Source organism: Centruroides sculpturatus, unplaced genomic scaffold (assembly GCF_000671375.1).
Source record: "Centruroides sculpturatus isolate CEXI.00-Female unplaced genomic scaffold, Cexi_2.0 scaffold949, whole genome shotgun sequence".
Taxonomy (NCBI): Eukaryota; Metazoa; Arthropoda; class Arachnida; order Scorpiones; family Buthidae; genus Centruroides; species Centruroides sculpturatus.
In genome coordinates this window covers 141,643-157,555 of record NW_019385251.1, presented here as the reverse complement: position 1 = coordinate 157,555, position 15,913 = coordinate 141,643, and the positions used below count along the sequence as shown (strand labels likewise).

The 15,913-nt window shown below is 30.3% G+C and overlaps 1 protein-coding gene across 1 annotated transcript in view; it reads right to left on the bottom strand.

The window, feature by feature from the left end:
- Positions 1–226: 226 nt before the first annotated feature.
- The window catches only part of LOC111636731, a 57,486-nt gene continuing 41,799 nt past the window's right edge, over positions 227–15,913 (bottom strand). Inside the window, exons 5-12 of the mRNA XM_023382041.1 lie at positions 10,776–10,873; positions 4,059–4,149; positions 3,582–3,740; positions 3,363–3,510; positions 1,240–1,469; positions 691–827; positions 328–481; positions 227–256 (exon numbers count right to left, since the gene is read on the bottom strand). Coding sequence (XP_023237809.1) covers positions 227–256; positions 328–481; positions 691–827; positions 1,240–1,469; positions 3,363–3,510; positions 3,582–3,740; positions 4,059–4,149; positions 10,776–10,873 — 1,047 coding nt within the window. The remainder of the gene's footprint in view (positions 257–327; positions 482–690; positions 828–1,239; positions 1,470–3,362; positions 3,511–3,581; positions 3,741–4,058; positions 4,150–10,775; positions 10,874–15,913) is intronic.

Genomic DNA, 15,913 nt, shown 5'->3' with positions numbered 1-15,913 from the left:
AGCAACTCATAAATTCTAAGAAAATCGCAAGTAGTGTAAGAAGATTTAATTCGGCTATTCATGACAGCCAGGTATGTAAAATGGTTACTTAGCAACTAAACTTTGTAATATTAACCATACTTGCAGTTATTCAAATAATTACTGTATATATAAAAGTGTTTTTTAGAAAAATTAATATCAAGTATATTTTACATGAAAAATAACAGCAAAAAGTATAAATTGCATATTAACCAAGTTCGAATATACACAGGAAAGTCTGAAAAAGTGCCATTTCATTCAAAAATAGATTTTTTTATAAAACTTCAATGTCGAGAACTCAACTATTACACAAAAAGTAGCAAACACGTAACCAGAAAGTAAAAGTAAAAATAGACTGAAGAGATCATCCATAGTTAATGGTTGAATATTTGGAATATTATCGATATTCTTTAAATCTGGTGCATCAGGATTTATTAGGCCAGCTTGTGATAAACGAGAAATGCTGAAGAAAAAAAAAATTAAATTATTACAGATATTATAATTAACAGAAATTTGATAACAGTAATAATTTACGTTTAAAAATATATAACATACATTTTGCTGATTGAATATCTCCGCTTAAAGTTTTTGTTCATTGCATATGATCTGGTAAATGTTACAAAAGAATCTTTCGAAATTATAAACTTTCCTTTTTTTTCTTTTCTGATTAACCTTACAAGATTTTCTTCTGTGCTGATGAATGAACTGTAACCTTTTATAACTCTTTTCATACCAACATCTCCATGATAAATGTTTCCATTTTTTTTAATATGATCTGCAATAACTTTAGCGGCTCCGGCTTCAGAATTCTATTTAAAACAGTAAAGTTCATTTATTCTACGAAAATTATATATTTGTATTTCTTGTTTGTTTAGCTGCATAAAAGTGTTTAGTCTATTTTTATAAACTGAAACACCAGAAAAAAACAAACAATTTAAAAATCGAAGAAAACTTCACTCATAGCATTTTAAAAATGATCAATCATACCACATTAACAAATAAATTATCGTCAAAATTGCATTGGGAACTTGTTTTATTAACAGCAAAATTTTACTAAAATTTATTGAGTTACTTTGATTTAAGTAACAGTTATTTTATCAGCATTGTTTATTACTTTGAAAAGACAAAAAAGTGAGTTTTTCACTAATTAAGTTTCTATTAAATCTAATTGATAAAAAATATATTGACATGTGTATGAAATAATTGAAGAGTGTTACTTACCAATACAAAAGTACTTAAAAAACTTCCTGTTAAAGTTCCACACGAATATTTTCCTTTAGAAATAGCAGAAGCAAGTTCTGAAATTGTATCTGGAACTGGGTCGTAATGTGGTGAAGTCAAAGATGATATCACCATGCTGCTGTAACAGAAAATTAGCACGGTAGAGGAAACTAAACACGTTCCAATAAAAATTCTAGTGGAAAATGTTTTTACGTTCTTCAAGTCTCCACCTACATAATTTGGAAGATTAATCGCTAAAATTAATATTAATATATTTTACTGTTACTTTTATAACAAAATTTCTGAAACACTCAACATCCTCAATAAAAAACAATAGTATGAATTTATTTTGTTTGTTGGTAATTCGTAAAATGAAAATTTTTGATGTCAAAATTAATGAATAAAAACGATTGGATAATATCAAATTAATAAAGATTTAGGAAAAATGTTCATATTTACATAATTTTTGTTTATTTACTAAATTTGCGAATTCTCACTGAAATACATGCTAATTTCATCAAAAACAACAAATGCATAATATTCTAAGACAATGAAATCTAATCTTTATGTTTTTCACATTGTCAGTCATAGCTTATAAACAAAAGAGTATTATACAAAAATTTATGTATATATTTTCAAGTAAAAATATAAATACGTTTTTGTTCACATAAAAACTAGGTATTAAATATAGATTTAAAAAGGAGTAATTGTTATTGTGACATTGACACAATGCTCGCAGTGCAATTGTAATCTTATTTTTAATACATTCAATTTTAAATAAATTCTCTTCTTCTTAAATTAGTAGTTGTCTGCCTGTATACATCATACTTTTTCTTTAAGTATGGAGTCGTGCCAGTCATCTATCTAATGCCTTTCAGGGAAAAACTTTTGTAATCGAATGACTTACAGTTCCAATTAAAAGATTTTTATGGTTAATTAAAACCTGTTAATAACGAATTTCAGACCTGTATAAAAATTTTTATCTACATAACTGCTTTCTCGAGATTGCGGAAATCCAGTTTAACCGACAAACAAACAGGATACAGCGTGGATTTACAGCTACAATTTTTTCAAATCGCAGCCAAATAATAACAATATAGATGCAGTAGCTTTCGCCATCAGGATATTAATGCTTATAGAACTATTTTTTTAAATTTTGCCGAAAACAATTATAAATCTATATAAACTATATCTACATGTAAAACTGAAATTATTATATAAAATAGATTTTGTTAGAATTGGATTTTTAGAAACATTGTACCTTCAAACATTACAATAACTTTGTACCTTCAAACATTACAATAACTTTGTACCTTCAAACATTACAATAACTTTGTAACTTCATAAACAGTAAGATCATGTCAGTTCGAATAGGTCTTTGTAAAGTAACAGCCAACACAAAAAAAGATGATTTGGCAAACAAAGATCACGAGCATAGCCATAATTATCATTAATTTAAAAATACGTTTAAAATGTTGGGAAAAATTACTGTCTATTAAATGTGATGACAACAAAAATATCGTACTTTGAATAGTAGTGCTGTGTCGTAAAGTAGACTTAATAAAGATAAAAACATTTCTGAGTCGTATTAATGTATTAAGTTAACTGTACCAATGAATTGCAGTGAGCGAGACTACCACTATTCGAACGATTCGTTACTAACGCGTTTAACTCGGTGGACTTTACGAACGTAAAGTCCAACGAGTCACCAGGTCGTTTTTTCAGAAATTATTTTATTATTATAATTGGAAGTATTTTGTGTTTTAAAAGTGTATTGTCTTGGAACATAAAAAAATAAAATGGCGATCGTTTTTGTACAGATATCGTTTTCATTCTTATTGTATACTTGATTGATTCATGTGTAACAATATCTTAACTGAGTAAGAAACCCAAATTTCGAAATGCATTTTAGAAAATTTCTGTATTAAATGTAATTGAGCAGCAATTTTAAAAATTGCAGGACCTATAACTATACACTGTTTGACAGATTGGCAAAAGAAGAGATATTAACATACGACAATATAATATTTATGTCTTTATTTAATTATAAATGCATATACGTATAATTATTACAAACACTTTCTGTTATATTACTGTGAAAATAAATAAAATGTTTTCCCTACCTTGATTACAATGAATGCCAAAAAAGTACCAATATATTTTTGTTATTTTCCAACGTTCAGTTATTTCGTTGAATAGAGATGCCTTCTTTTCCACTTCGTTAAATACACAGGTAGAGATAATTATGCTAATAACAATGAAAACCCATATCTACGAAAAAATATTTGTCTATTTTATATACCTTGCAATTAATTTTAATATGCAGAAAATCCCAAACTTACTTCGAAAGAAAACGGTTCGATTACCGAAGACCAGTTCTTTGTTGGTATCGACTTTTTAACCATAAATTTGATACTACAGAAATCGACAGGAGAAGAAAAATAAAGTTGTCTGTACCGTTCTTCTGTTATGAAAATTGGAAAGAAAATCATATCTGCTTTCTGAAAAAAAATAAACTTAACTCCATTTGCTTTCATGATATTTTACTGTATTTTAGTATCTCTATATACGTAATTGTTACACTATAATAAATTCTACGATAAAAAAAACTATAATTCATTAGATACTTAGATTCGATTTTCATTTACTACTGGATTAATATTAATAAAACTTTATTGGTTATTTTTAAAAGTTACCGATATCTCATCATAACAAATCATTAAAAGTATACTAATAATTTATTTCGTTAGTTCAGCAGATATAACAACAATTATAACAGGTTTATAAAACATAGAGTTAAAATAATAACAAAACTTTACATTATCAAGTAATTGTCCCATGGTTCCAGTTATTGTTCCATTTTTTAGTTTTTTATCAAATTGTTTTGGAATTGGTTTCACTAATTCGTATCTAAAATGAATAAAATATATGTCAGACAAGATTTCCAAAAAATATTACAGTAAAGTGTCGATTATCCGAATCAATTGGGGACAGGAGTTGTCCGGATAACTGATGTTTCGGATAACCGATTATGTACGAAAAAATAGTTTAACGTATNTGTTAATTTTAAATTTGAGGACATCTTAGAATAATTTTAAATACCAGTTTCCTGTGTATACTTCACTTTGTGAAATTTATTGTTCGCTTTTCATACATATAATAACGAGTTTTTGAATTGCAATTTGAAAAAATGTACTGTACACCAATAAATTCCCACTGTCGTTTGCTTGTCGTTCTTTAATCTCGAGAAAACAGTTAAAACTGAAAATGTAGAAGTTAGAATTGGTACGAGAAAAGTTATTAGACACCAATTAACTGTACATGAACTTCAGACGCAAATTTAAACTCAGGTTATTTCAATTGAAATCGTTACTCCTGAAAAAAGTCATTTATATGACAGTCATGACTGTGCTGCTAACAGAAAAAGTTTTATGTACATATGCAAGTTACTACCACTTTGATGTAGAGATAATGCCATGTAATTTAAGGTAAATAAGTTTAAAATATGCTTAAGAATTGCACCCCTGAATTGTGACAAGAAATATTGGCTCGTTTCTTAGTAGTGTCATCGAGATATATTTATATTTATTAGTGGTTCTCGATTTTGTTTTATAATGCTTTCCTTCTTTCTGTCGATCAGTCCTGGACTCCAATATTAATCATATTTGTTATTAATTATAATTTTGATTAAAATAATGGTAACTAAACAGAAGATATGTAGAATGTGTTTGTGTCTTTGGTGTCGAAATATAAAGTATACAAATCAGAATACTAGAATTATAAACTTTTATTTAACTTATATGTGAAAACCGTCATATAAAACATTTATAAAAAAAATATATATGAAACATCTGTAATGAAAAAAATACGATGTTATAAATTGCAACGTAAACTCTATTCATTGCTCTGTTTATCTAGAAATTTAATTTCCTTGTAGTCCCATTAATTTATCTATTGATACATGTTGTAAATTGAGCTTGAAACTACGCGAATGGTATATTAATTAAAATTCCTCTTTGATACGCCATAAAATAATTTTGTTCAACGTTCATGAGATCAGCTATTGTAATTCTACCCTAAGACGTGAATTTTTCCTCAAAGTAAATAAGTATATATAGCTGTTTAGCACTTTGTATACACAATATAACGCTGCACACACTGTGCTGGTGTCAGTAGAAAGAGGAAATCCAAAGAAAGCCAATCGGTTAGAATTGTTGTCCAAGTAACATGAATAAATTACACTTTCTATATCATAATTTTATTCATAAAACCTTTATAATTTTTCATAACTTAGAATTATGAATAAACAAACACTTCCATATAAATAAACAAGACTAATTAGTAAATACTAATTAGTCTTGTCTATAAATATGAAAATTTTTGTTTATTCATAATTTAATGAAATAAAATTCATTACATTGAAATGGAATGGTTTAATATGATTATATCATCTACAGTACGCTCTGTTAAAGTATAATGGATCGATAAAGATATTTGTTTTAAACATTATTGAAAAATTTTAACGTAATACTTCTATGAAAAACTCATTTAAGAGAAAATTCAACTGAAAGAATAGTAACGAAATAATTTAAATATAATGTTTTTTTAATAAATGATTACGTTCTGTTTATGATAAGTGTAATAAAGATCGCTTGAATAGCGTCTAAACTTGGAAATTGAATTTTTGGCATGTTTCTTGCAGAAAACTGTCAATTAAAATTGTTTAACATTCCATACTAAGTACGTTTACACCAGAGCCTTAATTAGGATTTTGGACGCCTATGGCCAAGAATAAAAATGGCTCCTTTTTATTTTATTCTAAAAAAGTGCTGTTATAAAAAATTATGTAATGACATTTAAATATCATACAAATATAATTTTTTTTTGTGTTATTAATTTCAAATACATATTATTTTTAAAGCTTCTCGTTGAAGCCTTTATTAAATCGGTGCCTATGGCGGGGGCCACATTGGCCATAGCCTTGTTACGGCTCTGGTTTACACATATATTACTTGAATTAAGTTTACTTTATAATACGTTATTAAGAAATACACTACCTAATTGAGATTGTTTTCGTTTCCTTGTACTGTACATGAGCAGTCAATATGTATCGCAGATAAGTAAAAAATTTATGTTAAGTGTTTATAATTTAATATATGAAGAACCAAAAAAGATCAGGCACTTGTATAAAATGCCTACTGAAACCTCTCTTGATGGCCATCTTGCTGGTTCGAATAAAATTCACGAGTCCCTGCCAGTGTGCCTGTAAGACAACTATTTGAAAATTCGAAAATTATTGTATTACCTACCAGAACATGATAGAATTCTCGTTATGGGTTGGCGTATTAGTTTTGGAAGCAATATTTTTTGGAATAAATGTAATTTGCATCAAATTGATGAACTTATTCAAAGAAACCATTGTACTTAAAAAGTTTGTTTGTCTTTTCATATCATTTTATATGGCTCTACAATACAGAATGTTGAAAAAGAAATCCAATAACTTTCAATGAAAACAATTTTTCGGTTCAAGATAAATTAGTGAACCAAATTGAGCCATCGTGTATTATGGTGCTGTTTAGTATATTTCCCGTAATTATGTCGGTATCGTTCAACGCATCTGTTATAAGTTTCGCCAGATTAAAGAAGGAAGCCTGTAACGACATAAAATTATGTGTGTGTTCTAATTTGTTTTACTTGCTGTTATAGCCGCGTTGTGGCAGATGATATCTGTAGTGATTATAAAAGGTTTAGTAATTTTCATTATCAGCAAATGTTACAAAAATTTATCTAAAGACCTACAACAAATGAAGCTGCGGTCGGTATCAAACACAGAAGTCAAAAATTTCACCGAGAAACAGAACCAACTTTGGGAACTATGGCAAGAAGTGACCAGAAAGCTTGGTTATTTTCCACTTCTTTAATATAGACATTTCTATTTGACATGTTTCTTTCTCTACGGCGCACTGTTTGTTGATTTACCTACACTGTTAATGATTCTGTTCTGGTTTATTTTTATAATCTTGATATTTAGAATAAATTTTTAAGCTTCACTTATTGTATCGAATATTACATCAACTGTAAGTTTTGATTTTTATTATTTCTAATGTTATATGTTCGTACGCACTAAAAGAACCGTTAAACGGGCAGTTAAAACGTAGATACTTCTATTCTAATGGCTGTTCTTTGTTTTATTACATTTTAGAACTACGAAATTTTTGTGACATCAATGTATTGGCAATTTGTAATTTCAATGTCAACCTCAAACTCTAAGTATGTTTTGTTGTAACTTAATTATATTTGTGTTAACAAGCTCTTGCTGTGATTATGTTACTTTATTTTGCAGATTCACACATTTATGAAAAGATTTGAAAAAATGCGTATCGGTATTTGTATTGCAGAATTATTTCTTGACAAGGATAATTTCATCCTTAGAGTAAGAAATAATTAAATGTGCGTTCGAAACTTTAAATCTTAATGGTAAAATGTGCGTTTCGTTACATATATATAATTTATAAGAAAAACATTCATAATGTAAAACACATATAATATTAAAAAAATGATTAATGTAAAACATGTGAACAACAGAAAATATAGCAGATATTTTAATTAACTATCACATGAAAATGAATTATAATAACAATTACCGTTATCTACATTGAAACTCGTCAGTTAATTTTGTTATTAATGAACATTGTCTTCTAGTTTTCATTCTTTTCATTTCGATGTTTCGCATTTGATATACTACTTTCGAATTGTTTAAATGTTAAAACTTAAAATATAGTATAGTCATCGTTATCCATAGAGAGCATAAATAAATAATTAACTGTAATTGGCTCTTCCTGTTTCCAGACTGATTAGAGAATTTTTACATGGGTCTAAAAATATGTTCGATTTCTAGCAGAAACACTAAAAACCGCATCTTCGTCTGTAAACCTTGCACTTCGGTTTCTCTTAAATCTTTTATTGTTAACACTTCTATTCTTAACATTTCCATTGTTAACACTTTCATTTATACTTAACACTTTCATTCTTAACATTTCTACTGTGAACACTTCTATTGTTACTTAACATTTCCATTGTTAACACTTTCATTGTTAACGCTTCACGCGGGGGAAAATTTCGAAAAATCTCTTTTTAGTGTCATAATAGTGTCATATACTCGTCGCATACCGTATTAAATCGCAATAAAAAACAAAGAAAAAAATCACATTTAAAATGGGATAATGGAAGCCGAGATTATCACGAAAAAATGTAATCCTGTCCCTCTCTTCCGACAGGAAGAATTCCGAAAAGATTCCTTCTTAGTGTATGTTCTCGTGACATACCCTAACTGTGTACCAAATGTTCTGCACTTATTATTATTATTATTAATATGAACTTATTTCGAATGTATATAGATTACAATTTATGTTACAGTTTCAATTAATTATAAACTTCATTTTACATTTATCGAATGATAAACAGTAATTTCCCGTAACCCTTTCCGGATCACGAGGCATGTGTGACACGCCCGGTGGCAGTTTTTCCGGCAGCATTTTTCCAGAAATTTTTCAAAAAATTTCAAAAAATTCAAGTTCTGTAATTTTTTCGTGCTGGAAAATTGCAATAAATAACGTTTTTAGTTTGTGCCGAGTTTACTCGCAAAAACAAGTTGAAAAAGTGCCAACGTCTCGCAAACTCCGCTTGAAAATTTGAATAAAAAATTCTGCAAAAAAACACGCTTGCGATAATCGCTACCGTCGGTCGCGACCGTCGCGATCATTTTTTTCCGCAATCAATTTTTTTCTTACAATAATTTTTCTTATATCAAGAAAAAGATCGATTTTAGTCGGATTTTTAAGTGAGATATCGCAATTTATTATTACACCCAGCGAAGTCTCATTATACTCTGCGAGAAATTGCGTTTGTCCATGCGATAAATAACAGCAAAACAAATTTTTAAAATTAATTACTCTAATACAAATTGCGCTAACTCTACAATTTTTGTTTCTTGGTGTAACAATTTNTATTGAAAAATATAAAAACAATAAAAAATTATACTTCAGATGTTAATTTAGTATCAAAAACGTAAAATATTTGAGTAGCCCAAGACATAGCCAAAGATTGAAGCGCCACAGCACTGGCGAAAATTTAAATTTGCCGACTGGAATTCTTTCGGATAATTGACGTTTCGGATGATTGGCTTTCGGATAATCGACGCTCTACTATATATTATCAATTAGCATAACGTATTTTTATTCCGTTTTGTGAGAAGATGTGTTAAATAATTTTAGGTTGATTCAAATATCTCTATTATTATGCAAACGGTATATATAACGGTAACTGTAAGTCACATTATTATTCAGTGACTTACAGTTCACAGAATACAGTTCAGTTTATCTCAATGTACTGTACATCGATATTTTCCCTACTCATTAAGAATGCATGTTGACATGCGAAATGCTGTTTGCATAGACAAATCGAATAGGTTTTTTTGGAATGTGCTGATCAATACATATAAGAACAAAACACTAGTAGTTGATCGTAAGTTTAGTCCTGACCAGTGGGCTGATGCCCATTCCCATTTTTTCCCTTGTATCTAAATAGATACCATCATATCATGTAAAGTTTTTTCTTCAAGGAAACTTGTCTGTCAGACTGTCTCAGTATTTCTTTGTGTAATTCTTCAAGTAACCAACTCATCTTTAAACAGTTTAAATTTTCTATAGACATTTGCATCAGCCAATAAAACGTAACAAAATATCTAAATGTCGCAATATTGATACATAGATGTATACATATTGCGATGGATACAACCATTTACAATAATTGTATATGATAGCAATTAGATAAATACATGAAAAAGTAAAAAAAAAAAAAACAAGTTGAACCCGTACCAGAAATACAGGATTAAAATAGGTACGGGTAAAATATCGTTTTTTTTGTGTGAATTTAGAATCCAAATGCCATTTTTCTACATATTCAAGTTTGTTTTAAAATGTATTGTAACCCTGATACGAGTTTTTCTGTTTTTTATCGAAAGTCTTCCTTGCCAAACATGCAATAACATTTTTCCTGTTGTAATTATGCCTTCTCCATCAGACTCGTATACATTCGAAACACATTAATATCTCAAGGAACAAGCTAAAGACTCATGGAGTGCATGAGTTCAACGTTGTCTTTTGTTGTATAAGTTGAAGAATATCACGCCCCTAAGTGTAATCAATGACTGTGATTCAATTATCGAACAACGTGTATCATTTTTAAATCTTCTGGTTCATCCAAATGGCCCGACGAATTCTAGAACTAAAAACAGAATAACATCTGCAGCCTTGTAGCTGAAAATATTATTACTGTTGACAGCAAATCTCATCGAAATATCGTTCATGATCAAACGATCTTCACCAATTGCAATTCACTTTTTGACTCTCCCTTGTATATAAGCTCGTTTCATAATTTCGAAAATGTCAATTGTTTAATTGATATTTTCAAAATTTTCACATCTTATATATAATTAGGTTATAAATTACAATGATATAAAAATTATCTTTACATACTGAAATTTCAGTATCTCTTGAATATATTTGAATGTCTTGAGACTTGGACTCCAAATAACTTGCTTTTGCTTTTCATCTACTTTCATAACATATTCGTGCTGAAATTACAAAAATTAATGTTAATATTTCGTTGATATTCACTTTTCGTTAACTAAATATTATGGCGTATGAGATACCTGCATTCCTGCTATTTTCCATATAGATTGGTCAGTGTTAACTAAAAATAGACCAAAACAATTTTTATAATTATATTTTCTATAACGTGTTACACATTTCATTGTTAATTCGCATCTGTGAAAATCCGAATCCTGGCATTCAGAATGTTTACATTATCCCATAACGTCACATTGAAACTATAACCTGGTTAAATAACTGAACTTTTACACGTGGGAGAAAAACATCTGTTCAGTTCTCAGGTCAGGCAACGACACTTTCTCATTACCTCTCGACCTATTATCTCGATTTCATCTGTTCAAGATAGAACAGAACAACAAAGTTAGGAGATTCGCCGCCGCCCCTTCGATAGAGATAGTCATCACCCAGCCCTCTAACTAAAGTTTTCACAGTAGCGTAGCGTAGTGGGGGCGACTCACCCCGGGAGGCACTTTTTAGGGAGCGGCAAAATTACGTTTTAGGGGGCGGCAAAATTTCACAATAAATAATAATAATATCTTGTATGAATTTGATCCATTTTATTTTGTATTTTCGTGCATTTACGATTGGGCCGGTTTGAATTGGGCTTGGATTTTCTTCGGGCCGTTCGGGGATTGGCTTGGCGTTCCGGGGTTTTTTTGGGTACTTTTTCACTTTTTTTTTTTTTTTTGTTTGTTTGATTCGTTTGTATATATATATATACACCTTCATATCCAATAGAGCTAGGTCACTTGCGTTACTCCTATCCAAGTCTTCCTAGTCGCTAACTGTAACTGATTTAGATCCAGCATGCACTGCACATTATTTTTCTCATTGCAAAATTACATACGCATGCGTCAGGAACTTCCGTTGGAACAAACCTGACCTGCCGTCCGCGTCAGCGATTTTAAAATAAAGTGGCAACACTAGCACGGAATTTTTCATTACTTATTCTGTGACGAAACTGAATTTTAGTCTTTTAAATTGAGATACCTAAATAATGGGGGCCGAAATTTTCCTCCGCCCCGTGTGGCTGACACCCACGCTACGCCATTGAGTTTTTATGTCCAATGTCATCACGTCCGCGAAAACGAACTTATTAAGTGCTTAAAATCACCGAGTAACGTCGTCATCTATTAACCTATCAACCGCAAACCAGGTATTTATCGCCGCGCGCATTTACTATAAACTCTCTTTCTCGAGAATCGCGAAACTTTAAGTTAACTCCGTCTATTATATACAGTAGAACCTCGTTTATTCGGATCTCCATTATCCAGATTTTCGATTATCCGGATTGTTCAAAATAAGCAAAAATATTACGAATTTGCTGATTTGCACTTGGCGAATTACGACACTGTTTATGTACTGTACGTGATGGAATGCATAACTTTTTTGTTTCAACAACTTCTCACCTGGCACAGTGGTCGTAAACTCTTAAATATATTTTACGTTGTAATATGAATATAACTTGACATACGTATTTATAAATAATTTATATTCAAATTACATCATTTCTATGACCAAAAGCGACGTAAGGCATGGGCGACGTGGACCACCGCCTATGCCTCACTGTCCGAAGGGCCTCGCGCCTCGAAAGTTTATGAATTACTTAAAAGCCGCAAACGCGACAAAAAATTTTACTCATCATAAAATGATAAATAGTTTGTCAAATTTTTATTCATAAAAGTGCAGTTTCAACTGCATTTTATTTTACAAAATCCGTCTTCTTGCGCCACCAGAGGGCCTTTTAAATTAAACAATGGGTATTCTGTTATCGTTGGTCAGTAGTAGTCCAAATTCAATACGAACGTTTATTTTTTGAAAATTTGATCACGATTTAAATACAGTATTTATTTTTAATATTACCGATATGTCATCGAAAAGAACACGTGTTGTATTATTATTAAAAGACAAATTAAAGTATTTGTTTCGATTATCCGAATTTTTTCTTATCAGGACTACCTTCATCCTCAATTAGTCCGGATAATCGAGGTTCTACTGCAATAACAGTTTGAAAAAACTGTGCCATACAGCTGACGAGCTCGGGTGTGAGTCTTTGGGAAGACTGAAGAATTCATGTTTGCCATACAGAAAACTGCAGAAAACATGACATCATTGAGTAAAATATGCCCTCTTGAGTATAAGATTAGTGTTGCTTTTGTAGTTTACTCAGACTTAGGCCACGAGCTTCACAACGCTTGCTTTTGTCTAGATGCACACTGCTCAATAGATCGGTGGAAACTTTAGATGTTTATATGAGCTTAATTCACATTAGGTGTAGGAAGGACAAAAGACACTACTTACACTATCGCATTTATTCTGACAGCAGGGCAGTTTTACAAAAGATTGCAAAGTCTGATAGCCACTTTATCTTATAAACCACATTTTCGTATACTTCCTGTGTTAAAGAATCTGAATGGTCTGACCAATCAACGACTGGTCTACCGTTACAGAAGTTAGTGGCAGAAAGATCGCATTGCATCGTTAAACGCCACAAAACGAATCAGCTGACGTTATTACTTTAAAAATGGTTATATTGTTTATTGGAAGAGCTTTTACGTGATATTATGATTGTAATTAAAAACGAAAAAAATACAGTAAAGCGTCGATTATCTGAATCAATTGAAAACTGGGGTTGTTCGGAAAATTGATATTCCAAATAACCGATTATGTACGAAAAAATATATTAACCTATCCCATATTGAAATTTTTATCCGTTGCGTGTCGCTTCGCATTGAATTTTCGTCAATGTTAAGCCTAACGTAAACTTTTTAAAATAATAATCATGGCTACTGTATCGTTAAAAATTATTTCTTTGTTTTGTACAAACAAAATAAATATATTGAAAAATATAAAAACAATAAAAAATTATACTTCAAAAGTTAATTTAGTATCAAAAACGTAAAATATTTGAGTAGCCCAAGATATAGACAAAGATTGAAGCGCTACAGCACTGGCAAAAATTGAAATTTTCCGACTGGAATTCTTTCGGATAATTGATGTTCCGGATAATTGACTTGCGGATAATCGACGCTCTACTGTAACAATATTAAAAATAGTATTATTCAAAGACGGCCAAAGGGTCAGGAAGATTAAGACAACGAGAAAAAACTTGCCAGAATAATGGATCAAATCCGTTCAAGAAATAAGGTAGTGAGTTTAAGTGTTTTTAATTGTTTTCTGTTAAATTTAAACACATTCTTGTTTGCACCTTTACTTTACGCAGGGGTGGATCTAGGTTTTTCGGGCCTAGGGCTTATTAAAGTCGATTTTTTGTTAATACAAATAATTCTATAAATCATCATTACTATTATGTTATTAATATTAACTATTTTTTACTGTACGATAAGTAATCCTTGTTCATGAAAAAATGATTAAAAATTTATGATAATAATTCAAGATTTGTAGGCCTTGATACGTGTAGGCATAGTAGTTAATCTATATTAGTTTTTATGTAGATTCTCTACTGGCCTTACGTGATTCTGAAGATTTTCCTGCACACGGCAATTAGCATTCAGTAATTTTTCATAAAGAATTAATGGTTTTTTTTAATCAAGAAATACTTAATGGCAGTTAGGTCATTTAAATTCACGAATATATATTTAATAATAACCAAAATTTGGAGAAATGGTGAACCTAACACTGTTATGTATATTACAATGTAACGTTTTACATCTTTAAGACAACCTTTGATTGCGTATAACAAATCTAATTACATCCTAATATAAGGATATATCGCGAATATTTTAAAAAATTTTCTCTGCGTTTTTCGTATCCAGATCTTCCATCGAATTATTTGCGAGGTTGCGACCGACGTTTTCAACGCGAAAATGTGTACGACGGACGTTTAGCTCCGCTTTCCTGTATGTCTAGAAGTTTTACAATGGCGTTTAAAACGTCAGTAAAATTATTCTCGACAGGAAGGATAAATAAAACAACCAGCGCAAGACAGAATGTAGTGGGTACAATAAATAAATTCAAAAATATTCAAAGGGTGTCGAAAAACACGTGTATGAGTGTTGTGGTGTTGTGCTGTCTTGCAGAGAAACCTAGGTATAGCAAAAAAGTCAAATAAGTCTCATTCCTGTGTTAGAGATGAGGTATTTCATAGGAGTAGATGGCAAAACGAAAAGCGATTGTGTTATAAATGAACAAATGCTGGATGAAATTAGCTCTGTAATAGTTTGGCCATGTTAAACACATAAAAAGAAAACTGTTCAAGGTAGTATATATGGGAAGGATAGAAAAGAAATATGGTAGAGGAAGGCTGAAAGGATGCATGGTGTTATATCAAAGAAAGAATATAAAAAAGTTTAATAAAGTAACATGGAATCTTTTAATGCAAAAATATGTGTCCAGAAAAGAATGTGCAAAGAAAAATGCTAAATCGATAATCTGTAAGATTTTAGTTTCTTTTTGCCTTTTGCGTATTTTTTTTGAATCATAAGCGTGAAGATGTATGTAGCGTTATCTTACACATATTTAACCTTATAACTCAAAACGATTTTCGAAATGCCAATTTACTTCAAAATAATAATTATAACGAGAACTCTTTATAAGTGTATCTTTACTTGTATATTATAAAAATTTGTAACAAAAAAATTCAAATGCTTACAAAAAAATAAAATAATAAAAAGAAGATATTTTAAAATTATTTTATAACTAGCAGGTGGGCCCGGCGTTGCTCGGGCAAAAGTAACGATAACTAAGATAAAGATTATTACGTTACAGTCAACCTTACCCGTTTTGACAGAATGCAAGAATTGGGTCCCCCTGTTTCCAGACTAATTAGAGAATTTTTAGATGGGTCTAAAAATATGTTCGATTTCCCACAAAAACGAAAAAAACTGCATCTGCGTATTGCACGTCGCTTTCTCTTAACAATTCCATTGTTACGTAACATTTCCATTGTTGACACTTCCATTGTTACTTAAAACTTTTATTGTTACTTAAAACTTTCATTGTTACTTAACACTTCCATTGTTACTTAGCACTTCCATTGTTAC